The sequence below is a fragment of the Tupaia chinensis genome, unplaced genomic scaffold (genome assembly GCF_000334495.1).
Source record: "Tupaia chinensis unplaced genomic scaffold, TupChi_1.0 Scaffold145148_1, whole genome shotgun sequence".
NCBI lineage: Eukaryota > Metazoa > Chordata > Mammalia > Scandentia > Tupaiidae > Tupaia > Tupaia belangeri.
This window is the reverse complement of record NW_006205008.1, coordinates 141612-167135: the sequence shown is the minus strand read 5'-3', so window position 1 is coordinate 167135 and position 25524 is coordinate 141612. Positions and strand designations below refer to the sequence as shown.

The following is a 25524-nucleotide window of genomic DNA, read 5'->3' as shown; positions in this document are numbered from 1 at the left end:
GGTGGGGGGGTGGGGGAACAGATGGCATAATGGTTACAGCAGTGGACTCCAACATGGCCAGCTGCAGTTCAAGTCCTGAACCTGGCAGCTTGACATTCATTCTAGGCATGCACGCATGTGTGTGCCCAAGATCCTGAGAGGGAATGGAGGAGAGGGGACTGAGGCATGGCCATCACCTTTGGGGGTGATTTCTCACTTTCTCTGTCTCTCCAGCGAGCATACATGCCCTACAGCAAAAATCTCTCTCTCTCAAAAAAAAGAGGGGGTTTTACAAATCCCAATGCCCAGGGGAGCCCCTTAGGTTCATATGTTGAGAGAGGGGACCCTGGCATGATTTATACACCTCCCCCTCCATGTGACTCCATGTGTAGCCAGCATTGAGAACCATAGGTTTGGGTCATTTTAATGATGTTCCATTCCTAATCAGTTGCTATGAAGCAAATCCAGATGTTTGGGAGCCGTCTAAATGTCAAGATCAACGCCACAGAGGACAGCCACTAACTACAGTCCATGGAAATCAGTCCCTTCAGGCAGATCGCAGATACACCGCTGGGCAGAATGAGCTGTCAGGCTGCCCAGGCAGCATTTCCTACAGCTTAGCTTAGGGGTAAACTTTTGGGCATGATAAGTTAAACATACCTAGAAAAAAAAAGCACTAAAAAAAGTGAAAGATGTCAATACCGTGCCTAGAGGAGAGGCAAGCATAGATGGATATTTGACTTTTTTTTGAGTGTTCTTCTAGATTCATGGTTAATACAAGTCTGGATCCTTGAACACACACACCAAAGGGCATGTCTACATCCTGGTCTTCTCAGGGAACCTGGGTTTAGTGCTGACCTGTAGTGCTGTGAACATGAAGGTGTGATCCCAACTCATCACCTATAGATGACGTTCTCGTTATGGAGACGGCTGCCACCCACTTCAGCGGAACAAACACTTTGCATTTGGAAGGTTGCCGGCTACAGTTAGGGGACTGCGTGCACCAATGGGAAAGACCTTTGCTGTGTGCAAAGGTACTGCTCCATGCAGGAGCGACCCAGCTGGCTCCCTTGTCTTGGGCACGGGCTCTGACCTAATGGGCTTCCTTGTCTAGAAAATGCACACATAACACACACATACCTCGACACTATTACTCTGGCAAGTTGCCTTTTAAAAGGTATCTGTTACTAATTAAGTAAAAATGCAAATGTATCATATGTGGATCATTGCACTAGCTTCGAAAGCCTACATCTATGTCCTGGTACCTTTCTGCTATTTCCTGAATGGAGCAGGTGTGGTACCGTTCAGGGTGTGTGTGTGTGTGTGTGTGTGTGTGTGTGTGCATGCGCACGCACACACACACACATACACACACAGATGCTCCATGATGCCTTTGAAGGGGGGAATGCGTGGGGAGCCTATGGCCTGGACATGTCTATTTTTAAAACCCTTGGCACTCCAGCGGGGTTGTCTGTTGTCTGGCCTCCAAAAGAAACCCAGTGAAGTCACAATTTGCGAACAAGATGATTGGCCTGAATCATCCTATCTCTATTAAGAAGTAAAAGCACACATCCTATCTCTATTAAGAAGCTAAAGTAAAATCCACATTTGGGAATGAGGTGGTTGGCCCAAATATAAACACTACATGAGAGAAAGCTGCTTTCCAGAATGTTTGCTCACTAAACATTTAGTTCCACACAAGGAGGTGTTCCCGGAAAACAACGGGAAGGGCCAGAATTAATTGGCTTCTAATCTCTTTACTTTTTGCAGGATGTTTTCTCCAGCAGTGGATTAAATCAGTGTTTAATGCTGCACAGGCCCAGCTGTGTCCATATTAGGAAAGCCCAAGCTCGCATCTCTCTCTCTCTGAGAAAAGGACCTGTCCTCCCTCCACTTGCTCTGCTTGAATCCCCTGCATGTGGAGGTGGGAGAGTGGGAGCCGGAATGTGAACTTGATCCAGCATGGATCAGCCAAGCAGCAAACTTGCATTGTTCTTTAGATACCAAACATAACTTCTCTCTATCAGGGATAAACCCAGCCATTCTGTACATAACTCCGCTTTTGTGCTCACTGGTATGACAGAGAGCAAAGAACCACAGAAAACTTAGAGCTTTATTAGACTTATCATCAACACCTCGTAAGATGCAGGATTGAAGAATCCATCTAATTCAGTTAAAGTCATATTAATATTTGGGATATTAGACTCTATTACTACATTCTGGTCATTTCTGAGTGTTCTTATGGTTATGGGTTTCAATTTATAGTGCAAAGATTATGATCTGATTATGATCTTATTTCAGACCAAAGTGAGCAGGGTTTTTTTTGTTTTTGGTTGTGTGTGTGTGTGTGTGTGTGTGTGTGTGTGTCTAGGTGTGGTGTTTTACAGAGGGTTTTGCTGTGTCACAGTCCCCCTGCCTCAGCCTCCCATGTGGCTGGGACTACAGGCACATGCTACCATGCCTTTCTCTTTCAGACAGGTCTTGCCTGCTCCGCTGTCTGAGCTGGCCACAAGTGATATGACCCTTCTCATCGTCACTGCCTTGTTCTCAGGTTCAGGGGCATTGCAAATCATGCTAATACACCACCAAATACGCTGTTGCTGCTTCTAAGTGCCATCCTGTAAATGTGCCTTACTAAGGATGGGAAAGGCACAGTGAGAACTGAGGCCTAGGCACGCTCTGTCCTCGTCACCTCGAATCCCCGTGGCCTGGGTAGGCACGTCGGACACCTCTGAACCTGTGCAATGGAGATGGCTGTGGTGAGGACAGAAGCAGACGGCACATGAAGCGGGTGGCACGGCAGACCGGTCCATGCCAACTCTTTCCTCTGTCTCCTCAGAAACTCAAGTCTGATATTTTGAACCTAAATAAACCTTCAAAAGTCATCAGGGTAAAAAGCCTGACCTGACATCCACAGACTAGCCACCCTTGGGTGGAGCCCGCAGAGACAGGGCCCAGCTGAGCCACTGCAAACAAGGACCTGTCCATTCCAGCAACAACTGGTGAGCATCAGGAAGCGAGTTCTCTTTCTCTTTATTATAAAGGAGGTAAATCCATTTTTGGTCTGGCCTCACTCAAAACAATAAGCTCTCTGTTGTTATAAGGATATCATAAAATGAAATTTGAGATTTCTACCTTGCTTTCTAAAAGAACCAGCATGACCAGGTGTTCAACGCAAAAGTATCTAAAACCGTAACAGTAGCTACATGCATTTAAAGCCAGTGTAATATTAAGACTGTGAGCTGTAAAGTTAAGTGTGACTATCAGTTTCTTCATCTATAAAATGGGTATAATGTCTATCTTACCAAATTGTGAGTAGGAGGAGTGAAATAGCTGTTATATATTATTATGCAATTACTATAGAGCCTACTCAATAAAAAGATAACCTATGTGCTTTTTTTTTTTTTTGCATTTTGAATATTCTAACATGTTAAATAAGACATTCCCACTTGGCTGGGAAGCGAGGAGCCTGTCAGGGGAGAAGAGAATTAAGTTAAAAAATAAAATTCTAGGGATGGTATAATGGCTATGTTGCTAGACTCCCATGTAGCTGACCACAGTTCGAGTCCCAGATCTGGTGGCTTAAACTCACACTGGGTGCATGTGCATGCGTGCCCAAGATGCCAAGAGAGGAATGGAAGAGAAGGGATTGTGGCGTGGCCATCCTCCCTGGGAGGTGATTTCTTGCTTTCTGTCTCTCTGTCTCTCTCTGTCTTTCTGGCAAACACACATGCCCTATAGCAAAAAAATACTCTCCAATACACACACACACACACACACACACAATTCTATAGACAGGGCAACAGGTGGCATGGGGTTAAGGCACTGGATCCCACTGATCAACTATGCCATTAGACTCCCAGACCCAGCGGCTTGAAAAATCACACCAGGCACACGTGCACACATGCCCCAAATCCCATGAGAATGGAGTAGAAGGGACTGTGGTATGGCCATCCCCACTCGGGGGTGATTTCTCACTTTCTCTCTCTCTGTAGAGTGCATGTGCTCTATGGCAAAACCTTAAGAAAAAAGAAAAAAAGACAAGAAGGAAAGAAAGAAAAAAAACACACCAGGCACGTGTGTGCAAGTGCCCAAGACGTGAGGGAAGACTAGAGGAGAGAGGATTGTGGCGGGGCTAACCCCTCCAGGGGGAAATTTCTCTCCCTCTCTCTCTCTCTCTGTCTCTCTCTCTGGTGAGTGCTCACAGCCTATAGCAAAAACTAAAATAGATAAGTAAAATAAATATGTATAATTCTATGGATGACCTACAAAAAGGATCTTCAAAAAGTTAATGGAAAATGTATATTATATTTTTAAAATGGATTTTAAAAAATGTTTATGCCAAAATAACCCTGTACTTCAATTCCATTTTTCACAATTTTTCTGAAGCCCCCTTGGATATTCTTGGATTACTCATTTGCAGCTTAATTGATCAGAAGAATTTATGTAAAACCTAGGGAGGCCTGTCTCAACAACACTGACGAAGAAATACAATTTGAGGGGGGAAAGACCAGTGAAAATTCTGGAGAAACAGACTTTGTAATAAGTATAAACCAAGAGAAGTGTACCTTTTTTCTTTTGAGAAGTGTATCTTTGCTCGGTTGCATGGAAGATGAAACGTGATGGCATGAACGAATGAGGAAAAGGAAGAGAGGGAAGAGAGATCATGAAGCACTTAGAGGAAGGGCAGGAAGCTGCCTGACACGGAGATGACTCCTCCGTCAGGGAAACAGGCCACAGGGACGAAGGAGCTACCTCCAGCCGAATCCCATTATCACTCGTGGCCCTGGGGTCTTGGTCCCAAATTCTGATGTACTGACTCTGGCCTCCCTTCCATGCATTTTCATGCCAATAAAGCTGCTGAAATTGAAGAAGAATTGAATTTGTGAAGCTTTTTGGCATAAATAATGTCATATTGTAAAGTCAGGCTAATAACAACCAGGATGCCCTTAATGCACTTAAGAAAAACCATCTGATATGTGTATCCCTCAGTGTGGTTTGAAATTTCCCTCGGCCTACAAAGGAAAATATTTTTAGCATGTAGCACACTTTGTAACAGACACATAAATGCACTAAAAATATAATTTTAGGAAAGCATCTGGATTTGATCATTTCTACCCCGAATAGGTTCTACTTTCTCAATATAGGAACATTGTAACATTTTTCTAAAAAATATGCAGCAATCACTAGCGATTTCTCATAAACATTTCATTACTGGTAACGTTTTTTTTTTTAAGGAGCAGACACTCAAATGATTTAACTAGAAAGCAGCACAAAAAATGAGGTCGTCCCTCACGAGCAGGCTTTAATGTGCTCCCTTCCTTCAAAAGACAACCTACAACTCCAACTTTCTCCCCAATATTATTTTGGCAACAGGCATAAATGGATATTTTATTTTTATGTCTCAGACATAAAAATGTATCTTATGTATTTATGTCTCAAACATAAAACTGTGTCTTGAAATAAATGCCACTGTCAAAGGTAAAACTGACTGGGAGTTATTATGGATCTGTAAGAATTTCAAGACTAACAAAATTATTGAGTTGTCAGAAAAGTCATGTCGCATTTTTGTGTAGAAAAAAATACGTCATGACTTTTCCACCAACACAAGAGCAAAAGTTTTTTCATTTCCTCCTAGTCAAACAGATTTATAGTTAATATCTGTGAATAATTGATGTGAATTAGAAGCAAATGCCTATCTTTCAGTGATCAGGTAGGATAAATGCTCTTTTAGATTGATTATTACTTAAACTTTCTCTCAATAAGTCTGCAAGTACAATTTTCCAGCATGAGAGAAAAGCAATCCAGTTTCTTGATAGTATAAGTTTGTACAACACCATGCAGGATGAAGTATATAAAAACTTTCCCCATACCAATCCAAACTAAGGGCAAGTTATTTTGGTTTTTGGTTTTTAAGAGAGATTTTTGCTATTGGGCACGTGCATTCCTGGAGAGAGAGAGAGAGACAGAAAGCAAGGAATCACCCTCCTCTCCACCTCCAGAGATGCCCATGCTATAATCCCTTCTCCTCCGTTATTCTCTTGGGAGTTTGGGCACACACAAATATGCACCCGGTGTGGATTTTAAGCTGCCAGGCCCAGGACTTGAGCCACAGTCAGCCATGTGGGAGTCCAGCGCCTTAACCACTACACCATCTGCTGGCCCCACTAAGGGCAAGTTTTAAGTCAGAGTGCAATTCAACAGATTCCAAGGATGGAAAGGAAACCAGAAAAGTCAATCTCAACTTTCCTCATTTCAGAGGCAGCCAGGCAGACCTGGAGCTCAAGACTCAGAGTGGCCCCTGGGCATACCACAGAGACTCTGTACTCCACCCAGTCCCGGTCCCTTCATTCCCCAAAGAAGCACTGAGATCTCAGAGAAGGTAAGTGGCTTGTCTGAAGACACACAGCTGAGTGACAGTAGGGCTTACTCTAAAACTTTATTTAATGATTACTGCCTTTTTCATCCAATGGAGAATTGCCTTTCCTGAACAAAACTTCAGGATGATGTGCTCTGTGAGAATGTCAATTTGGGCTCTCCTCCTCTACCAGCCTCCACTCTTATTTTTAACCTCCAAATAAAGTTGCCTGACATTTTGTGCATCAGATTGTTTGGAGCTCACTTACAGCGAGATGGTAGTGGTTATGACTAAACAGGATGAGAAGCAGAAAATATTGAGCTCGGAAAGGGACTGGCCTGGAAGGACAAGGCCTCCAGTAATCATCTGAACATACTCATTACCGAGTGCCAATAAAAAACGGACAGCCGTCACACAGAGGTGTGTGACATGAATGCTGCCCTTTCTTAAACATACATCTGGATCTGGGCAGTTGGACAATCATTGACTGTGACCCTGACCTGTCTGGCTGTGCTCCTGACACCCTCCTGTTCTGGGTCAGGATAGGGGACAACTTGAGGGCGAAAGCCAAGGACTCTAGTTAGAAGTTTGTTTTTGAAAGCAAACAAGAGGACACAGGAAATATGCCTCAAACGCTTTAGAAGGTATATAAAGACACGTTTTGTTTGTCTGTTTGCTTTTTCTGGTATGTGATGGTGGCCTTTTACTTATTATCTAATTTAGTTTCCATCCCAAGGGAGAAATGGCTGTATCTTTCCAAAGACAAACTAACCTAATCTCTACATACATCCACACTAACGCACATCAAGAAATATATTTGCTCTTTGATAAAAAGTAAAACCCAGTGTTTCCTATGCAACACATTCATACCAGATTCACGGGGCTATTATCTAGAAAGATCTAATGGAGGAAGGATGTGTATACCCATGACACAGGCTAAAGGAAAGTCCTAAGTGAGGTCCACATTTTGCACCATGGAAGAATAGGAAAGAGTTTCAGGGACAAGAGTAGTCATCATCCCTGCTCGGGCTCCTTGCTGCATTCCTTTGTTATCTAATCACAAACTTTCCCCTTTTTGGGGGGGGGGCGGGGAGAGGTTTTGGCTATAGGGCGCGTGCACTCGCCAGAAAGACAGAGAGGACAGAGAGAGAAAGAAAGTGAGAAATGATCCCCCAGGGAGGATGGCCATGCTGCAATCCCTTCTCCTCCATTCTCCTCTCAGGATGTTGGGCACGCACACACATGCACCCGACATGAGTTTAAGCCACTGGGTCTGGGACTCGAACCGTAGTTGTCTACATGGGAGTCCAGTGACATGGCCATTACACTGGTCCTATCTAATCATAAACTTTTATAAATGCTAAGGCAATGATGAAACCAAGCTGAACTGGATTAGGAGCAGCACTACTAAAAAATACAAAATATCAGGGGCCAGCAGGTGGCATGGTGGTTAAGGCACTCGACTCTCACATGGTAAACCATGGTTCAAGTTCTGGATCTGGCAGCTTGCCTTTTCACTTTCCCTCTTTCTTTATTTCTCTATGGTGAGCACATGTGCTCTGTTGCAAATTAAAATAATAATAATAAAAAATAATTCTTCTAAAAAATACAAAATGTCTTAGTCAGATAGATGAAGGATTGTGAATTCTGGACATGAGCCTCACCTCTGTCACTAACTAGAGCTGTTAAGAAATGCAAGCTTGGGGCCAGCAGAGGGTGTAGTGGTTGCATTGCTGGATTCCCACATGACCAACTATGGTTTGAGTCCCAGACCTGGTGGCTTCAAACTCATGCCAGGCATGTGTGCATGGCTGCCCAAGATCATGAGAGGAGAATGGAGAAGGGATTGTGGGTGTCCAAACAAACAAACAAAAAATAAACAAAATAAACAAACAAAAAGAAAATTGAAAGAGTTCCAAGCTTGGGTAGATGTCTACACCTCTCCCAATGAGAAGAAGGTGCAGTTTTCTAAGACGCAGTTCTATCCTATGATTTAAAACAGGCTGTATGTCATATAATATCATTTCACTGTGAAGCCATAGAGGCCACACCTAAGAATACTAAACCATGCAGTGATTAAATAGGTCTCTATTTGGTAACATGTACCGGTGTAGCCTGCAACAGCTCTCAACAAAAGAGAAAGAAAAGGAAAAACAGCTCTATGCTCTGAAAGTAGCCAAGTGCTTGGGATGGCTTTCCTCGTCAGCAGGTGCTCTGCCGGCAGGGGCTGGTACAAGGTGCTGTGAGCACTGGGGAGGCCGCGCTGGGACTGCTGGCCCCACCCAGGATGCTGACCTCCTGTATAACCATGCTGTGCAATGTCTAACAGCCAAGGGGTCAGGAATGTGGGCATCCACATGTACAAGTCAGTGAACTGCTGCTTCTCGGGGCTTTACCCTCTGGGTCAGGAAAGACCATAATGTAAATATGAAATAACCTGCCTTTGATGATGTACCGCCCAGAATATATCTTCTGGGAGTCTAATAAAAGAGAATGGAACAGTTCTTAAAAAGAAGAATCAGATGTTTTTCCATGAAGGTAAGATTTATATCTGAACCTGGTATCACATCTTTGTCCTAATTCTTTGAGTTTTCATTTTTCTTCTTTTAGGTGGAGCTAGGTCTCTCTACGAGGTAGGTAGAGCGTTATTACAGTGAACTGCTATTAGATGGCATAGTCCGTTAGGAGGTATGCACCGGTCCGCCCTTACGTACATCTCACTTTGGGTGCACAGTTCTTACAAGTCAGGGAAACAGGTAAGGCCCCTGCCATCAGATATGGTCCACCAGACTTTACACCTGAGGGTAATCACCCTGACTCCCTTCCCAATGAGCTAGCAGACTTGTGGCTGAGTGAAGCCTAATAGCTGAGTTTTTTTTTTTTTTTTTTCCTCAAAGATTGAGCCTCCCAGCTGAACACAGCAAATACAGGAAGTCAACCTCCACGGTCCCTCCTGAGTCTCAGACTCCGGGGCAGAGGCCTGCTGTGTGTGTGCTGGCCGATGGCGGGTTTGCAGCTCTCAGTGCTCACTGCCCAGCACGGTCTGAGCATGTCACAGAGCCAAATACTTGGTTCACTCTGGACGAAGATGAAATTAAGGAGTCTAACACCTTAGATGTTACTTCGAAAAGGAAAAACTTCTTTTGACAGAATATATTCCAGAGTACAACATAATTATGTATCAACTGGTCCCAACTTTACCTAGGATGATTGACTTAGCGGTGTGGGATTAGTCTGGGATCTGTAAACAACCACCTCAATGATTCTGATGACCAGGTCTCCCGAAAGGTCTCTAAGGCTGCAGAGCTCTACTTTCAGCAAGAACCGGCCTTATCTCTATGTTAAAATCTATTAATATATGCACACAGGCCACTCCCAACTGTCTTCATCAATTAGACAAAGAGTCTTTTTAAAGCGAGTGGCTCCTTCTTCCTTTTCCTTCTGGTTCAAAAGTCAGGGCAGAGGCAAGCCAGGTGGCGTGGTGGTTAAGGTGGCTGGACCCCATATGGCTGACTTCATGGTTTGAGTCCTGGACCTGATGGTTTGAAAAACACATATGGTACTTGTGTATGCATATCCAAAATCCCAAGAGGAGAACAGAGAAGGGATTGTGATATGGCCATTCACTCAGGGGGATGATTTCTCACTTTCCTTCTCTCTGTTTCTTTCTGTTGAGTACATGCACCCTATAAAAAAACTGAAAAAAAGAAAAAAATCATAAAAAATGGAAAAAAAAAATAGGGCAGGGCAGGTTTTCCCTAACTCCACTAAGGAAATACTAGATTCTCTTTACAGTGTCACACTCTGACTACATTTGTGTCCACCTGGGTGTGATTAGATAAATCTTTATTCTTTTTAAAGGAAAAAATTTTCAAACGCTCTTTATACCATACTCATATTCTTCCTCTGAGCTCCCTTTAAAAATATAGGTCTATGGAGACCAGCAGTTAGCATAATGGCTATGTCGCTGGATTCCCATGTAGTCAACTGCAGTTCAAGTCCCGGACCCGGTGGCTTAAAACTCATGCTGGGTATGTGTGCATGCATGCCCAAGATCCCTAGAGGGAAACAGAGGAGAAGGAATTGTGGCATGGCCATTCCCCCTGGGTGGTGATTTCTCACTTTCTGCCTCTCTGTCTCTCTCTGTCTTTCTGGCAAGTGCACACGTCCTATAGCAAAAACCTCTTCCCCCCCAAAAAAATAATAATAATAAAATAAACAAACAATAATTAAAAAAAAATAGGTCTATGGAGAAGAAGGGATTGTGGCATGGCTGTCCCCCATGGCAGGTGATTTCTCATGCACTTGCTGTCTCTCTCTCTCTTTCTGGCAAGTGCAAGTGCCCTATAGAAAAATTTAAAAAATAATAATGAAATAAAAAAAAAAAAAGAAAATACAGGTCTAGTCTGAGGTATGAGGATGCAGGCCTTGGATCTTTCTGGTCACCTTCCCCTGTGTTCTCCCTTGTTGGGAGGATTTGGGCACATCGTTGGCACGACATTAATCTGTGCTTGTTTCATGTGGCTTCATACTTCTTCCTTTGAAGGAGCCTGTATCTGTAGCTGGTCCACAGCCCACTGCATGCACTTTCTGGGTACACACTACTGGCTATCCCGCTAGTCAGTGCTGTTTTTAAAGAGTATCTATGGGGCTCAGCAGATGGCATAATGGTTATGTTGCTGGATTCCCAGATGGCCAACTGTGGTCTGAGTCCTGGACTCGGAGGCTTGAAACTCATGCTGGGCGCGTGTGCATGCATGCGCAAAATTCTGAGAGAAGAATGGAGGAGGAGAAATTGTGGCATGGCCATGCCCCCTGTAGGGGTGGTTTCTTGCATTCTGTTTCTCTGTCTCTCTCTGTATCTTCAGTAAGTGCACCTGCCCTATAGCAAAAATCTCTTTAAAAAAAAAAAAAGAGTATCCACATAGGGCCAGCCAGGTGGTACTTAAGTCAGCTATATCCCATATGGCCAAGTACATGGTTCAAGTCCCAAACCTGGGCGCTTGGAAAATACACCAGGTGCATGTGCATGTGTGCCCAAAATCCTGAGAGGAGAATGGAGCAGGTGTTGTGACGTGACCATCGGTGTGGTTTCTCACTTCCCCTCTCTTTCTCTCTCTGACAAGTGGACACACCCTATAGCTAAAACTTAAAAAAGAAAAAAAAAAGAAAAGAAAAAGAAAAAAGGGGTATCCATGTAAATGAACAGTTTATGGACACAACAGTTCCAAGTCAAAAATGAAGGAGCAAAGTCAGTCTTATCGTTCCTCTCAGTCTACTAGAACCACCCCATCCCTGCATGGAGGGAAAAAGCTAAGCTCTTCACTCAAGGGCTCATCCTGTTGTCTAAAATTGCCACTCTATACCTGTCACTCCTCTAACAAGACTTTGTTGGCTCCTGAATCTTTGATTTTTTAAATACTTTTTTTAGTTCTTAATTATATTCATGAAAGAGCTTGTACAGGAGCACATGAGAAAGAGAGAGAGAGACACACATCCTTGACTGGGCTTGTCAGGCTACCATCTTGGTTCCCCAGCCCACCAGGCAGCTTCTCAGGACTGTAGGCACCATGCCTGGCCTGTTTCTCAGGCCAACCAGGGAATCTGAACCCACAGTCGGCCATGCGGCTTCTAGCACTGCAGTTCAGACTAAGCCACCTAGGCTGGACCTGCTTCCAAATCTCCTGGGACCTCGTCAGCATCACAATCAAGTCCCGTGTACCAGACCTTACTAATCACCTCCTTTGCAGCTCCAGTTCTCCATGCAAAATGAGCAACAATAAACTGGTTCCTAACGAGAGAAACAAAGAGAAAAGACCACGACACTATATTGAGATCAGAAGACATTCATCAACGTATTTTATGACTATTTAAGAATATATGTCCTGTTATTTAGGGGCTGAATGGCTTTAGCTGGAGGGTCGCAGGGGTCAGCACTTGAGAGGTAGCTGTGAATGAGAGTGAAGCTGATTGGGTGGGAGGGGTTGTTCTCCCAGCCCTCCAGCTGGGAAAGCTGCTGCCTGCATTTCTATTTCGCTGGGACCAGGGCATACCCACTGAGCCTTAATCATGCTTGTGACACACTAATTAATCAACTCCTGTCACCGAGATTCACCCTCCCCGATGCTGCTCAAACATTCACAGAGTCTTCTAGCACCAAACTTGTTATGCTGCTCCCCCACCCATGCGGATCCTGCCTGTCCGCAAGACTGACATCAGATGGTACCCCAACCCTTCCTGCTTCACAAATGCAAATGACCTCTTTCTTCTGAATTCCAAATCAGTATTTTACCACATATTGCTTTCTGCCTTAGGTTAGTTATTTGTGTCTCTTTTTCCTACTGAACGGCTTGTTTCAGCTTTTGCTATAGGGTGTGTGCACTCATGAGACAGAGAGAAAGAGAAAGAGAGAGAGGGAATGAGAAATCACCCCCTAGGAAGGATGGCACATCACAATCCCTTCTCTACTCTTTTCTCAGGAATTTGTACAGATGTGTACATGAGCCCAGTGTGATTTTTTTCAAGCTGCTGGGTCTGGGACTTGAACCATGAAGATGGCCATGTGGGATCCAGCACCTTAACCTCCATGCCATCTGCTGGTGCCCTACTGAACAGTTAAGCATCTTGAGGGTGAAGTCTGTTTTTGCCTTCTGGAATCACCCACAGTCCCTCCTAAACCAGAGACAGATAAATGGAAGGAGGGGGAGAAAGAGCTGGACTCAGGTTTGAGTTCAGATCCTGGGAGCAGATTGCTCCGGGGAATCTCATCCATCAGGTCTGGAGGCTTGACAGTTCTGGGTAGAAGCCTCAGCTGTTACACTTCGCCTTCCAGGGCAAGGAAACACTTTTAATTCTTGTTATTCACTGTAGTCTATTCTTAAACTAGAATGAGATTGAAATTCTTTCTAGAAATTAGGTTTTGAAAAGGAGAGAAAAGGAAAAACAGAGATTTCATCTGGGACACCAAAGCAAAATACTTCCTAATTTATGGTTGTGCCTTGTGCTGTGAAGAGATTATTAGTCCAGGGACAGTATCAGCTCAGCCACCCCCAAATAACACATGACACCCAGCATAGACCTACAGTTACCCCCTCCTCCCCGGGAGAATGGACCCCGACCCTTCCCCTATGTCTTACTCTCTCTCATACCACAGGACATTTCATTTTGGTGGACTAGATACTAACACCATTTGGGACCAAAAAATATACCCAAAGCATATTCATTTATAGAAGAGTAAAATATCGTGGGGTTAGCTTGAGAGATTTTCTTTTTTTTTTTTTTGAGAGGTTTTCACTATAGGGCACATGTGCTCGCCAGACAGATAGAGAGAGACAGAAAGACAGAAAGTGAGAAATCACCCCCCAGGGGGATGGTCACGCCGCAATCCCTTCTTCTCCATTCTCCTCTCGGGATCTTGGGCACGCACACACACGCGCCCAGCATGAGTTTTAAGCCACTGGGTCCAGGACACGAACCATGGTCTACTACATGGGAGTCCAGCGACATAGCCATTACGCTAACTGCTGGTTCCCCGGCTTGAGAGATTTTTATTGGGCATTTTGAACAGAATTACTAGAAACCTGGAACCTGTCAGAGAAGTACTGAGAATGAGCTTTGGTATGAAATGAATTGTGTCCCCACAAAAGCCACAGTGTGAAGTCCTCACCCCCAGTACCTCAGCATGGGACTCTATTACTGGATCCCTAGAAAAGTCATGACACATTTTTGCACAGCAATACACATCATGGCTTTCCCAACAGCCTAGAGACAGGGCTGTGAAAGAGGGGTTAAAGTGAAATGGGGTCACATGGTGGGTTCTAGTCCCACGTAACTGGTGTCCTCACAGAATTTTTTAGATACATAAGAACACAGAGGAAAGACCACGCGAGGACACAGTGAGAAGGCAGCATCGGCAAGCCATGGAGAGAGGCCTCAGGAGAACCCCACAGGCCTATCCTTTGATCTCAGACTCCCGGCCTCCCAAGCCAAGAGGAATCATCTCTTTTGTTTAAGCACTTGTCTAGTATTTAGATATGGCACCTCCAGCAAAGTCAGGTGAGCTCTAAGCCATTGATACCAAAAACAAAGGAAACTATGCTAAAGTAAAAAGACCTGTGTGTGTATATGTGTGTATGTTTTACAGAGAACAAGAATCACCTCCCAGGAGGGATGGGCACAGTGCAATCCGTTCTCCATTTTCCTCTCGGGATCTTAGGTGTGTGCCCAGAAAGAGTTTAAGCCCGGGTTTGGGACTCGAACTGCGGTCGACTACGTGGGAGTCCAGCGACGTAACCATTATGCCATCTGCTGGCCCCTAACGTGAAAAGATCTGAATACGCACATTCCCTGTCTCTTATGCCTCTGCGGAGCTGGGTGCAGGTGAAGGGCCCATGGCACCCATGTTGCTCGTGGCTCGGCAGTGAGCAGTGAGTGACTGTGATGACCCACCGGGGGTGGTCATCCCTCCCCAGTGAGGCGAGGGAACCTATTCGTCTTCAAGAACCGTTGACAAGATGTTTAGTCACTCCGAATATGGGAACTCGGCTACTGGACACAAGGGACAGCAAAATTATCAAGAGCCCAAGGAGTCTCACATTATGGCAACTGCTATTACTGATGTAACAGAACCAAAGACCTCATGGTACACGTAATCTGAAAAACACTCTTGCTCCCCTGGTCTTGGCAAAATAAGCAGTCTCAGTTTTCTTGACTGGCCATGAAATGGAGAATTTGTATAGAAGCCACTGATACTGTGCATCTTCATGGGTTTTGAAATTATGTTGACGTAATGTTTGCTAAAAGAAGCCTACAAGTTATTATTCCTCTAGTAAACCAGCTGGTTTTCTCCTCTCCGAAGTCCATCATGACTACGGTGACAGAAAGCCTTCTGCACTGTATCTCACTAAGTTCCCTCAATTTTGTGATTGCAGCATTTTCTCTAGAAGACTTAAGTTTGCTATGATCAGCTTATGTGGCCTTGGCAACTTGTAGGTGTTTGCTTGTAAAGAAGTGACATTTTCCCAAGATGACGAAATAACCTGCTGTTCTAAATTCTGGGATGCAGGAGCAGGTCTGGGAACTGGGGTTGGTTCCTGCCAATTTCTGGGACACACTCTGTGGTTCGCCATCATACTCTCACTGCCACTGCTGTCCACGACCGTGCCATTTAACAGTTGCTGAACTCTTCCCTCAAAGAGGAGACGGAGACACAGAAGGGCTGCTAGGTTCATCTGAGAGTTAGTTCATGCCCCCTTATTTTTATAAGCTTGCACGACAGAGACAGAGACTAGGAAAGACAGCAGCCCCAGGAGGGTCTGGGAGCCATGACTCCCCCTTTACTTTCAGCAGCCCAGGATCACGGGCAAGACCATGCCTGGGGTAGTCAGGGAGGTCTCCAGTTTGGAATGGGAACCCTACCACGTGGGATTGCCTTGCAGAGCACTGCATCTTACCACAGCAGCTCCACCACCTGGCCCCTAGCTCATGCCCGTGGCCTGCTGTGAGCCCAGCACTCCAGCCCCCTCCTAGGGATACTCATCTGGGCCACCACAGCAAGGCAGAGGGTCCCTATCAGTAAGCGCAAGCCATAGTTACCTAAATGTTTGACAAAAATACAAATGATTCCAATCATACCCATTCTGTGGGTGATTTCAAGGCATTTGGCACTCAGATTTTAATTCAACTAATAACTTTGGAGCAGCCCTGTTTAATAGGAATGTATGTGAGCCACGTGTGTCATTTTAAATTGTCTAGTTACCACATTTAAATATATGAAGAGGGCCAATAGGAGGCACAGTGGTCAAGGTGCTGGGTCCCACATGGCCAGCTCCATGGTTCACATCCCAGGACTGGTACATGTGCATGTGTGCCCCAAATCCCGAGATGAGAATGGAGAAGGGACTGCATCATGGGGGCAACCTTCCAGGGGGTTGTTTTCGTACTTTCCCTCTCTCTGGGTCTCTGTCTGTCTCTCTAGAGAGTGAATGAGCCCTAGGGCAAAAAAAAAAAAAGTACAAAGGGCAAAATTAATTTTAATGGTATATGCTATTAGATATATATGTGTGTATAAATACACATATATGTGTATATATGAGAGTGCTTCAAAAAGTTTGTGGGAAATGGAATTAAAGTGTAACTCTGGGGCAAAATTTCTAAAAATCCTTGCAGTTTTTTTCATAATACAGACTTTTCATGAACTTTTTGAAGTCTCCCTCATACATGGAGTTGCGAAGTATCCAAAATACCATCATTTCAACGTGTAACCAACATAAAAAAGACCATCAATGAAACAGTTTCCCTTTATTTTTTTGTACCGAGTCTTCTAAACTTGATGTGTTTTCACAGTCTATCTTGATTCAGATGTTACGTTTGAATCAGAAATGCTTGGTGTAAATGTATATTTCATAAATTTCACACACACAAAAGCACATTCATTCACATACTCAAGTTGTTCCAAATAATCACTGAACTATAACACTTTCCATTTAAATTAAGATTAAATTAAAAATTGAGCTCCTCAGGTGCAATGGATATATTTCAAGCCCAAAACTGCGTGTGGCTCGTGGTGACTGTCCTACACAGTGAGTCCCTGAGCATCCGCCGAGGGCAGCAGCCCCAGCGAGCATCAGAACAGGTACCACGAGGGTGAGCAGCACAGAACCCTTGTTTCTGGAGGCTGGCGGCGGAGGACTACGTGTGACACACATGCAGAACGAGAAGCATGCCAAGGCAGGGACAGCACAAGCACAACGGCAGGCTGGGGGTAAAGCTCAGCTCTGACAGGAGACTGGGTGTTACGGTTGAGCATGTGCCTGGAAGGGTGGGAAGTAACGTTTAAAAAGGTAGCTACAGGGGCCAGCAGGTGATCTGGTGGTGAAGGTCCTGCACTCCCACATGGCCCACTATGGTTCGAGTCCCAGACCTGGTGGCTTGACACTCATGCTGGGTGCATGTGCGCAGGTGCCCAAAATCCCAGGGAGAGAATGGAGGGGAGGGGATTGCGGCATGGTCATTGCCCCTGGGAGGGTGATTTCTCACTTTCCCTCTCACTGTCTCTCTCTGGTGAGTGTATGTGCTCTATGGCAAAAACTTCAGGGAAAAAAAAAAGAGAGAGTGTTGGGCGATATTACCGATCATCTCAATTAGCAGGCCAAAGACTTCTAAAAGCATTGTCAGTGGGATAAAGCTTCTGATCAGGAGTATGGACTTGAACTGTGTCTGGGGAGGAGTCCCTTGGCCTTGATAAGAATGATGACTGGAAATGAGGATGGCTAAATGATGAATTAGCTATTGTACTAGTCCAAGCAAAATATAATGAAAAAAATGTGGAGGTGTTAGAGGAGGAAAGAAAATCAGAAATTTGATAAGCACATACATAAAGGCCTCAGGACTTGGCAGTATAGAGGAAATCAGAGGAAGGAAGGAGGAGCCAGAGAGTTCTAAAGCAACAAAGATAAGGAGTATAGAAGAAAGGCTGGAGGGAGGAAAGTTATTTCTAGTATATCTTCTTATAAATTTTTAAACTATTTAATTTTATTTATTTATTATTATTATTTTCAAAACTTCTGCTACAGGACATGTGCACTTACCAGAAAGAGAGAAAACGAAAAACAAGCCACCAGGTCTGGGACTTGAACCATGGTCAGCTATGTAGGGTTCCAGTACCATGCTGCCTGCTGGCCCCCATATAAATGTTTTAAAAGAAGATTTGACTATATGGGAATATGCAGGGGTACTTCTGGACAAACAGAAATAAAAATCTATAGAGCTGCCAAAGTATCAGAATGTGCATTTTTCTTAAAAAATAATATGTACTAGTCTAACAGTGGGGGTGAGGACTGAGTAAACTCAGTTATGGCACTGTTCATTAGGAAGCAACGCAGCTGTTAAAAATTATTGCTCATTAATTATATTTAGGGATGTAGGAAACTGCTCAAGATATATTCTTAAATGAAAAATCTGTATGTCAAAGATAAGATTCCAATTTTACTTAAAAAGGGTATGTACTTAAATGCTATACAGTGGTGGTCCCCATCCAGGGACCAGTTTCATGGAAGGCTATTTTCCTGCCGACACGGAGAAGGGTTGGGGGGATGATGTATGAGAGTGCTCAACCTAGATCCTTTGCATGTGCAGGTCACAATGGGGTTTGTGCTCCTTTGAGAATCTAATGTCGCGCCGACCGGACAGGAGGCGCAGCTCAGGTGGCCCTGGGGGTGATGGAGAGCGGCTGTGAGCACAGATGCGGCTTCACTCGGCCCCTCCACCTCCTGTTGTGCAGCCTTGTCCCTGACTGGTCTGTCTGTGGCCTGGGGCTTGGGGCCTCTGCTGGACAGCACAGAAAATATGTGGGAAGACACACAGCAAGCAGCTAGCAGGCATGAGTTATTTTGGGGGGTAAGAATAAAGAGGCCGAGTGCTGGGACCCGCAGTTAGAGTAATGGATATGTTGCTGGACTCCCACCTAGTTGACCGCGGTTCGAGTCCCGGACCTGGTGGCTTAAAACTCACACTGGGTGTGTGTGCATGCGTGCCCAAGATCCCGAGAGGGGAATGGAGGAGAAGGGATTGCGGCGTGGCCAACCCCCCTGGGGGCTGATTTCTCCCTTTCTGTCTTTCTGTTTCTCTCTGTCTGTCTGGTGAATGCATGCACCCTATAGCAAAAACCTCTCAAAAAAAAAAAAAAAAAAAAAAAAAAAGAGAGGCTGAGTGCTTTTCCAGTTTATATTTTGCTTCTGGTTGAACTTGTTCCAAGGAGCCTGTTATTTTACTTTAAAAACAGGAGGAGAGCCAGCCATAGCCTAGAGGTTAAAGGAACCAGATGTCGCATGGCTGAACGCAGTTCACGTCCCCACTCTGGAGGCTCAAAAGATGTGCTGGGTGCATGTGTCCCAAATCCTGATAGGATAGAGAAATGGAGGAGAAGGAGAGCTCTCTCTCTCTCTCTCTTTGCCTGGCAAACACAGGTAGCCTCTGGCATTAGGTAGCCTCTGGCTAAAAAAAAAAAAAAAAAAAGGAGAGCCAGAGAGAGAGTGAAAAAGATTAAAATATTTATTTCTACATACAGAACACTGACTGAGAAGATTTATAAAGACATTTATCTCTGGATCAATTTTATTTTATTAACGTTTTTACTAAGTCATTGGGAAAGTCATGACATATTTTTCTAGGTTTTTCTATGCGAAAATGTGTCACAACTTTCCCAATAGCCAATATATTCCAAAGTAAAACTGCGTTTTATATATATATATATTTTTGAGGGGTTTTTGCTATAGGGCGTGTGCGCTCGCCAGCCAGCCAGAGAGAGACAGAGAGACATAAAGCAAGCAATCATCCCCCAGGGGGGATGGCTACGCCACAATCCCTTCTCCATTCTCCTCACAGGATCTTGGGCACGCACACACACGCACCCGGCATGAGTTTTAAGCCACCAGGTCTGGAACTTGAACTGTGGTCAGCTACATGGGAGTCGAGCAACATAGCCATTAGGCTAACTGCTGGTCCCAAACTGAGTAATATTTTAATAATCAGAAAAAGTAAACCATGAAAGGAAACTGTAATATTGATAGCAGAATTCCTAATCTCTTTGCAAGGTTGAAGGTTACAGGGTTGGGGCAGTCTTTAAAAACGTTAGGATCTTGGGGGCTCATGTGGACTTCTATTGCAGCTGAAGCTATTTCCACCTTTTTGGTTGTTGTCGTTAGGATCTCCATTCAACGCAGCCAAAAAGGAAAATCGAAGCCAAGCACAAGGCAAGCCTTCCTGAGAGAAGACAGAAAGTCTCTGTAACCTGTGGAATGAAAGCTTCGCCAGCAGAACGTGACTCTCTTGTCACGAATGACTTCAATTGCCGGTGGACAGGAATTCTGAACGAGAACAAAGAGCGTCAGAGCGGTTTCAGGGCTCTGGCTGTCGTTCTGGGGCAGGCGGGCTGGTAACGTTATAGTATAATGACGGGGACGAAGGACAGGGTGTCCTTTCACCGCGCAAGGCTCCTGCAGCCAAAGGGTCTCAGGCCCTCACAGAGCCTTCACTGAAGTGGAAACGAGGAATTTTCTAGCAGCATGGACGGGGCTGAGAGCAGGTAACTCAGCCCAGCCAGATCCACAAGGGCAGCAAATGGGGAGAAGGGATGAAACGATGCCATCTGCTCGCTCACCGATGGTAAGATGTGCACTAAATCAGGGTCTTTTCTGTCTGGCGCTGTTGTTTTTACTGAATAGTTAAGCACCCGAGGAAATACCAGTTGGGTCTTAAAGACAATTTATAGCTGACTGGCCTCATTGCACCTGGTTGTTTTGACAGCAGGTTTCGTCAGTTTACAGCAGAGATCCTTGTCTACACTATAAGCTGCCACCGATGCACTAGACCTACAGAAAAAGCACACAGCGCAGACGCAAATCTCTCCAGAAAAAACACACAGCGCAGACGCAAATCTCTCTGTTGCAAATCTCTCTGTTCCATGTACCCTTCCCCCTTTTAATGAAAAGCAAAAGCTTCCTGCTGGAGGCAGTCTCCTTCTCTTCAGGGGAATTACAGAGCCCCCTGGCAGTGAGGGTCAGCCCCAGCTAGCCCAAGTGGGGGTGTGCCTGCATCTAGACACAGGATTAAGGACTCTTTCTTTTCCTTTCCCTTGGGGCTAACTGCTGCAAACAATAGCTCTGTTGTTCCAGACCAGGGAATTTGGGAGCTGGCTCTCTGAGCTCCCTACTTCCCAGTTTCCAGGCCTCAGTAAGGATATCTGGGAGCCTTGGAATGGCCTGCATTGGAACACATGATGATCATCACGCCACCCTAGCTGACTGGCCTCATTGCACCTGGTTGTTTTGACAGCAGGTTTCGTCAGTTTACAGCAGAGATCCTTGTCTACACTATAAGCTGCCACCGATGCACTAGACCTACAGAAAAAGCACACAGCGCAGACGCAAATCTCTCCAGAAAAAACACACAGCGCAGACGCAAATCTCTCTGTTGCAAATCTCTCTGTTCCATGTACCCTTCCCCCTTTTAATGAAAAGCAAAAGCTTCCTGCTGGAGGCAGTCTCCTTCTCTTCAGGGGAATTACAGAGCCCCCTGGCAGTGAGGGTCAGCCCCAGCTAGCCCAAGTGGGGGTGTGCCTGCATCTAGACACAGGATTAAGGACTCTTTCTTTTCCTTTCCCTTGGGGCTAACTGCTGCAAACAATAGCTCTGTTGTTCCAGACCAGGGAATTTGGGAGCTGGCTCTCTGAGCTCCCTACTTCCCAGTTTCCAGGCCTCAGTAAGGATATCTGGGAGCCTTGGAATGGCCTGCATTGGAGGAACACATGAATGTCACGCCTCCACCCTCCACTCCCACATCTGAAACAGGAAGGGTAAAGCTTAGCTGTTCACCACCAGAAAAACCTTAACTGGTCTCCCCTGGATTCTTGTACTGGGTGAGTGGTCTGGGAGTCACCTTCCTAATGATAGGAGTCGGAGGCACCACGTCCCAGGACCAGGTGCTGCCTTGCCCCACCCCCACTGTGTTTTATTTTTAACGCTCCGGATTTTATTTTACTTTATTTTTGCTCCTAGAAGGATTGGGCCAAATACCTTTTAACAGGTGACACACATTCTTGAACTGAGGACGAAGGCTCTTTTTTCTATAATGAGCTCATGGTGGCTGGTAGCTGGTATTTCCCCCCACCCCCGCCTGGCGGAAAAGGACAAAGATGTGAGTAGAGGGATGAGAACTAATGGAGAACAGCTCCTCCTGCTCCTTCATTTCACGGTTCACAGACGTTCATTGACATTCAGACACTCCCGGGGGAAGGTCATGTAACCAGCCATGAAACCAGAAACCGGCAGGCTAAAGAGGCTGCCCGCCTGGGCCTGGGGCAGCACTTCTCACAGCCAGGGGGTCCGTCCCCAGGCACCAAAGCCACTGTGATGGGTCAGGCCCATCTGCAGCTGCTCTGAGAGCTGGCCCCGGCTGGGAGAGCTCCAGGCCCACAGGTCTGTAGACCACCCCACCCAAGAGCCGCCCTACGGTCCCAGGCTCTCGCTAGGTTTAGCATTCGAGTGGCAGGGAAGTCTGGGCAGGCCAAGGGGTTCTAAGAGGCGTGGAAACTGGGAAAGTGAAAGGAGAGTGAAGGTTCCAGGCCAAAAGGCCAGGTGATTCCCACGGAGCTAGGGCTGCCCAGGAGAAGGGCTCTCCCTCAGAGTTGCTCGTGGACTGAAAGTGGGGGAGACCAAATGTCAAGTGAGGGTGAGCACACGTCCAGGAGACAGAGGGATTATCTCAGGAGGTCCTCCTGTTGAGAAGGTCAGCCTGAGGCAGGAACCTGATGCAGAACCAAGGGAGGAAGTGGAGGGGCACATGTGTCAGAAATGAGGGACAGGAACCACGTACCACAGGTCAGATGAAAGCTGAAGTGAACCGGCTCACTTGTCCGGCTCCTCCCGACAGCAGAGCTGGAGCCAGTTGCTCAAGCCATGGTAGGGCCTTAAACTGTGGCCTGGTGGCTCCATCCCAAAGTCACCCCACGGACTCATATAATGCATAGTGGCCAGACTTCATATCCCAACTCAAGAGGGTAATTCCTTCTCTATTCATACATGAAGTCATTGTCACAACTGATGCACTAAGCAGCAGGCTTTACTAGTCTCCACAGGCTCTTACGCAGTTATCTCAAGTGTACCTTTGGTATTCCCGAACTCTCAAGCCAGTCTTGGAAGATGTTTTCAACAGACAACTCAAGCCTTTAGAAATAAAACAACGAAGAGGAAAGGATTAATAAATAAATAATTCTTAAAGAAAAAAACAAAAGCAAACAAACACAAACTTCAGAGGGCCAGGTGAAATACAACTGGCCCCATGTGGGGAAGGTTCTGGGTTTGCATCCCAGAATCCCTCTGAGCACACCCGGTGCACATGCAGCAGCCTGAGACCCAGGCCAGGCTGGACTATGCTGTGAAGACCCAGTTGGGAAACTGGCACCGTGGCCTGGTGGCTAAGGCAGCTGGACACTACATGGCTGGCAGCGCAGTTTGAATCCTGGGCCTGACAGTTCGAGAAACACCCTAGGCGTGTGTATAAACATGTGTACAATCCCAACAGGAGGGAGAGATGGAGAAGGGATTGAAGCATGATCACTCCCTGTGGGGGGACACGGGGCTTTCTCTTCCCTCTCTGTCACTCTCTGACTATACACACCCTCTAGTAAAACATAACAAAACAAAAATCCAACTGGGGATACTATGCACAATGCCTCTCTGCATTTTCTTTCTCTCTCTCTCTCTCATGGAAGTAAGAAAGAAACTTAAAACAAACAAAAAAGGTAAAGAGCACTGTTACACAGAGTTGTTCTAACTACTCAGGCACATCATGGCATTGGCCTGCTGGAGACATCGCTGTCCCTTGGAAAACGTGTGGAAGGGAACCCAGTCGTGTCCGTTAGCGCCTCTCTGCAGACAACACCATGCACGCTGACATGGACCGCAGGCACACCAAAACAGGTGCTTCTGATGCCCAGAAAGGAGCGTTTTGGTTGGGAAAGGCAGTTTAGGGAGGATAAGAACACACCAGGCATGATTGCTTCCTGGAAAGTGGGGATGCAAGATGAAACCTGAGCATCCCAGCATTTAGTGTCTGGACATGAAATGTGCACTTTACAGCAGCAAGGGGCTCTGACGAGCAAAAGTGACGCAAATCACGGTCAGACCGCAAAGACGCTCAGAAGCACGGAACGACGACGGCTCCCGCCACCTGTTTCCGAGCAGCCCGTCCTGCTTTATTGGAAGTACGGTGATGGCTCGTCCTGTCTGATCTGAAGTCAGCTGAAATTCTTTGGCTTTCATGCCCTGCTGACTTGACTACTCCTTAAAATTACTCAGCATCCAATACATTTAGGTCAACAGACTGTAGGTCGTGTCCTCCTGACTCCCATGGCTAATGTGGGTTCCAGCAAACTCATCCCCCAGCCCCCTTCTAGATCACACCTGCTCGTGCCTGCTAAGCCCCTCCTTCCCTGACCCATCTGGGCGGAAGCAAGACCCCCACCCTAACCTCGTGTGCACCACGCCCATCACGCTCCCTCTCCTCTGCTTCACGGCAGCCATCACAGTTTGAGGCTGCGAGTTTTCTGACTGCTCGACTTTTAACTGTCTCCTCACTGAATCGGAGCTCTCTGAGATCAAATGCCAGAGCTTAGAAGAACTCCTGGTATAAAAGAAGATCATCCTCGGGGGGCCAGCAGTTAGCATAATGGCTATGTCGCTGGACTCCCATGTAGTCGACTGTGGTTCGAATCCTGGACCCGGTGGCTTAAAACTCACGCCGGGGGCATGTGCGTGTGTGTCCAAGATCCCAAGAGGAGAATGGAGGAGAAGGGATTGCGGCATGGCCATCCCCCCGGGGGGAGATTTCTTGCTTTCTGTCTCTCTATCTCTGTCTGTCTGGTGAGCGCACACCCCCTATAGTGAAAAACCTCTCAAAAAAAAAAAAAGATCATCCTCATATTAATATATATGTATATATATATTTTTTGAGTGAATGAATGAAAACACATTTCATTGAGTACCAATAAAAAGTATTTCCTTTTAATATTCACCTTTCTCAGATATTTCCAAGTTCTTAAGCTCTCCAATTATATACATTACATACATAATTCTGTAAATATATGTACAGACCCTCTCCTTCCTTTTCTTAGGGGGAGAGATTTTTGCTATAGGGCGTATGTATTCGCCAGAGAGACGAAGAGAGACAGTTAGATAGAAAGTGAGAAATCACCCCTCTGCCCCCAGAGGGATGGCCATGCCACAATTCTTTCTTCTCCACTCTTCTCTTGGGATTTTGGGCACACACGCACACAAGCCTGGTGTGAGTTTCAAGTCACCAGGTCTGGGACTTGAACCATGGTCAGCCATGTGAGAATCCAGTGCCTAACCACTACACCACCTGTTGGCCTCCCTCTCTCCTTTTTGGTAGAAGTGGAAAGATGCAATGTTGTCTGCAATGGGGAGGTGCTGGGAGGCCATGTGCCCTCCCTGCCCCTCCGTCCCCAGTGGGTGGTGTGGGCAGTGATGAGCAGGGCGGGGATGCCGGGGGCTGGCTGGGTGTGGCTGGGTACGGGGCTGGGCTCACTGGCATTCTCTCCCTTTTCTTCCTCCACTGGCTGCACCTTGTCTTCCCTGACCCGGGCAAAGCAAAGGCAGTGGAAGGGGGCA

At 45.9% G+C, this 25524-nt stretch overlaps 1 protein-coding gene and 1 long non-coding RNA gene across 2 annotated transcripts in view; one reads left to right on the top strand and one right to left on the bottom strand.

Moving 5' to 3' along the window:
- AOPEP (aminopeptidase O (putative)) overlaps positions 1 to 25524 on the bottom strand; it is a 237910-nt gene that overhangs the window by 99208 nt on the left and 113178 nt on the right. Inside the window, exons 7-11 of the mRNA XM_027768006.1 lie at positions 22998 to 23058; positions 22346 to 22425; positions 21154 to 21234; positions 20626 to 20706; positions 20127 to 20202 (exon numbers count right to left, since the gene is read on the bottom strand). Of these exons, the coding sequence (XP_027623807.1) occupies positions 20127 to 20202; positions 20626 to 20706; positions 21154 to 21234; positions 22346 to 22425; positions 22998 to 23058 (379 nt within the window). The remainder of the gene's footprint in view (positions 1 to 20126; positions 20203 to 20625; positions 20707 to 21153; positions 21235 to 22345; positions 22426 to 22997; positions 23059 to 25524) is intronic.
- LOC114005993 (uncharacterized) lies at positions 2358 to 20534 on the top strand. The gene is made up of 3 exons (XR_003547771.1): positions 2358 to 2981; positions 6239 to 6361; positions 20041 to 20534. It is a non-coding gene; the product is annotated as an uncharacterized LOC114005993 (long non-coding RNA).